The sequence below is a fragment of the Limulus polyphemus genome, unplaced genomic scaffold, assembly GCF_000517525.1.
Source record: "Limulus polyphemus unplaced genomic scaffold, Limulus_polyphemus-2.1.2 Scaffold472, whole genome shotgun sequence".
NCBI classification, from domain to species: Eukaryota; Metazoa; Arthropoda; class Merostomata; order Xiphosura; family Limulidae; genus Limulus; species Limulus polyphemus.
The window spans coordinates 511,432-512,723 of NW_013666082.1; the positions used below are offsets into that span (position 1 = coordinate 511,432).

General features: G+C 30.8%; 1 protein-coding gene across 2 annotated transcripts in view; it reads left to right on the plus strand.

Annotated features, from left to right (window-relative positions):
• Window positions 1-1,292, plus strand: part of LOC106458487 (irregular chiasm C-roughest protein-like) — a 134,343-nt gene that overhangs the window by 126,047 nt on the left and 7,004 nt on the right. For both annotated transcript variants that reach the window (XM_022384715.1, XM_022384716.1), the window contains one exon: window positions 370-590. In XM_022384715.1, the coding sequence (XP_022240423.1) occupies window positions 370-590 (221 nt within the window). The remainder of the gene's footprint in view (window positions 1-369; window positions 591-1,292) is intronic.

Here is a 1,292-nt window from a genome sequence, read left to right on the forward strand (position 1 = left end):
AAGAGGACATCGACTTGTTTTTTTGCATCAAAGCCAAGTGATTTCTTTAATCAGGGCATTAACAACTTGATTTTAAAAGGGAAAAGCATTATGTATAAGAATGCAGACTATTTGATTTAATTAATATTTTGTTTCGATATATAAGTTGTTCGGGTTTTTCATCTAACAAAAAGTGACATTGATTTCTTGACGACCTAATATTTATATCGAAAATAAAGCAACAGTTGTTTTCATCATCGCATGCTTATCACAAACAGAAGACATAAATTTCAGTATAAGTAAAATGTTCGAGTTCTAAAAGCTGTAAGTTAACACAAATACATACGTGTATGTATACAGTTATCTTAATAGTAGTTTCTTCGTTCGTAGGCAAAGAATTCGGATCTGAAAAGCATGGGAAACCGTCCGATACTATGTCTTCTCGAGGATCAGACTTTAAAATTGACGTACATACAACCTCCTCAATAACGAACGACAATGACCGTAGTTGGGATGAAACAAGTAACACTACTCGAACAGGAACGAGCGACACACATGACTACAACAAATATTCAACGGACTATTCTGAATCAAGTTTCCCTCCTAGTATTGTAAGCAAGAATTTATTGCTTTATATGTTTTTCCTTACTGTTTCAACTCGGAACATTGGAAGTTACAGTAACTCATTTTGTATATCTAATTTAATTTTTCATTTAACACGTCTATTTTTTGTCTTCTCTTAATAATACAAAGATTGATAGGAATAATAAAAACATATTGAACTATAAATCCTAAACAAAAATGCTTATATAAAGTAAATTGAGATTATTTTATCTATTTCTAAAATTATTTTGGTAACTATAAATACCTGATAACATAAACCTATTGTTATAGGAATATCTTTTACCGCTAATAGAAGTCAACGAATGTTTAACTCCCAAAACAATTATTTCATAAGCCGCACTACACGAAATATTTCGTTTTTGTTTCTTTATTAATGTTTTTTACATAAATATACCAAATCATATAACTATCATAAATATTGACATGACTATCAGAGCTACGTAACAAAGTTATCATACTAGAAAGAACTATTAAAGACTGATCAGACGTAATAAAATTAACTTACTTGCACTTTTAGAAAATGTTTCAGTAGTTTATGATGAAAAAAAAAAGGGTTATGTTGTTATGTTGGGAAAGTCTAAGAATTTTACATTATGCAATAAACAGTGGGTCTCCAGTGCATTTCGCCTCCCAGTGGCACAATGGTATGTCTGCGGACTTACAATGATAGAAACCGGGTTTCGATACCC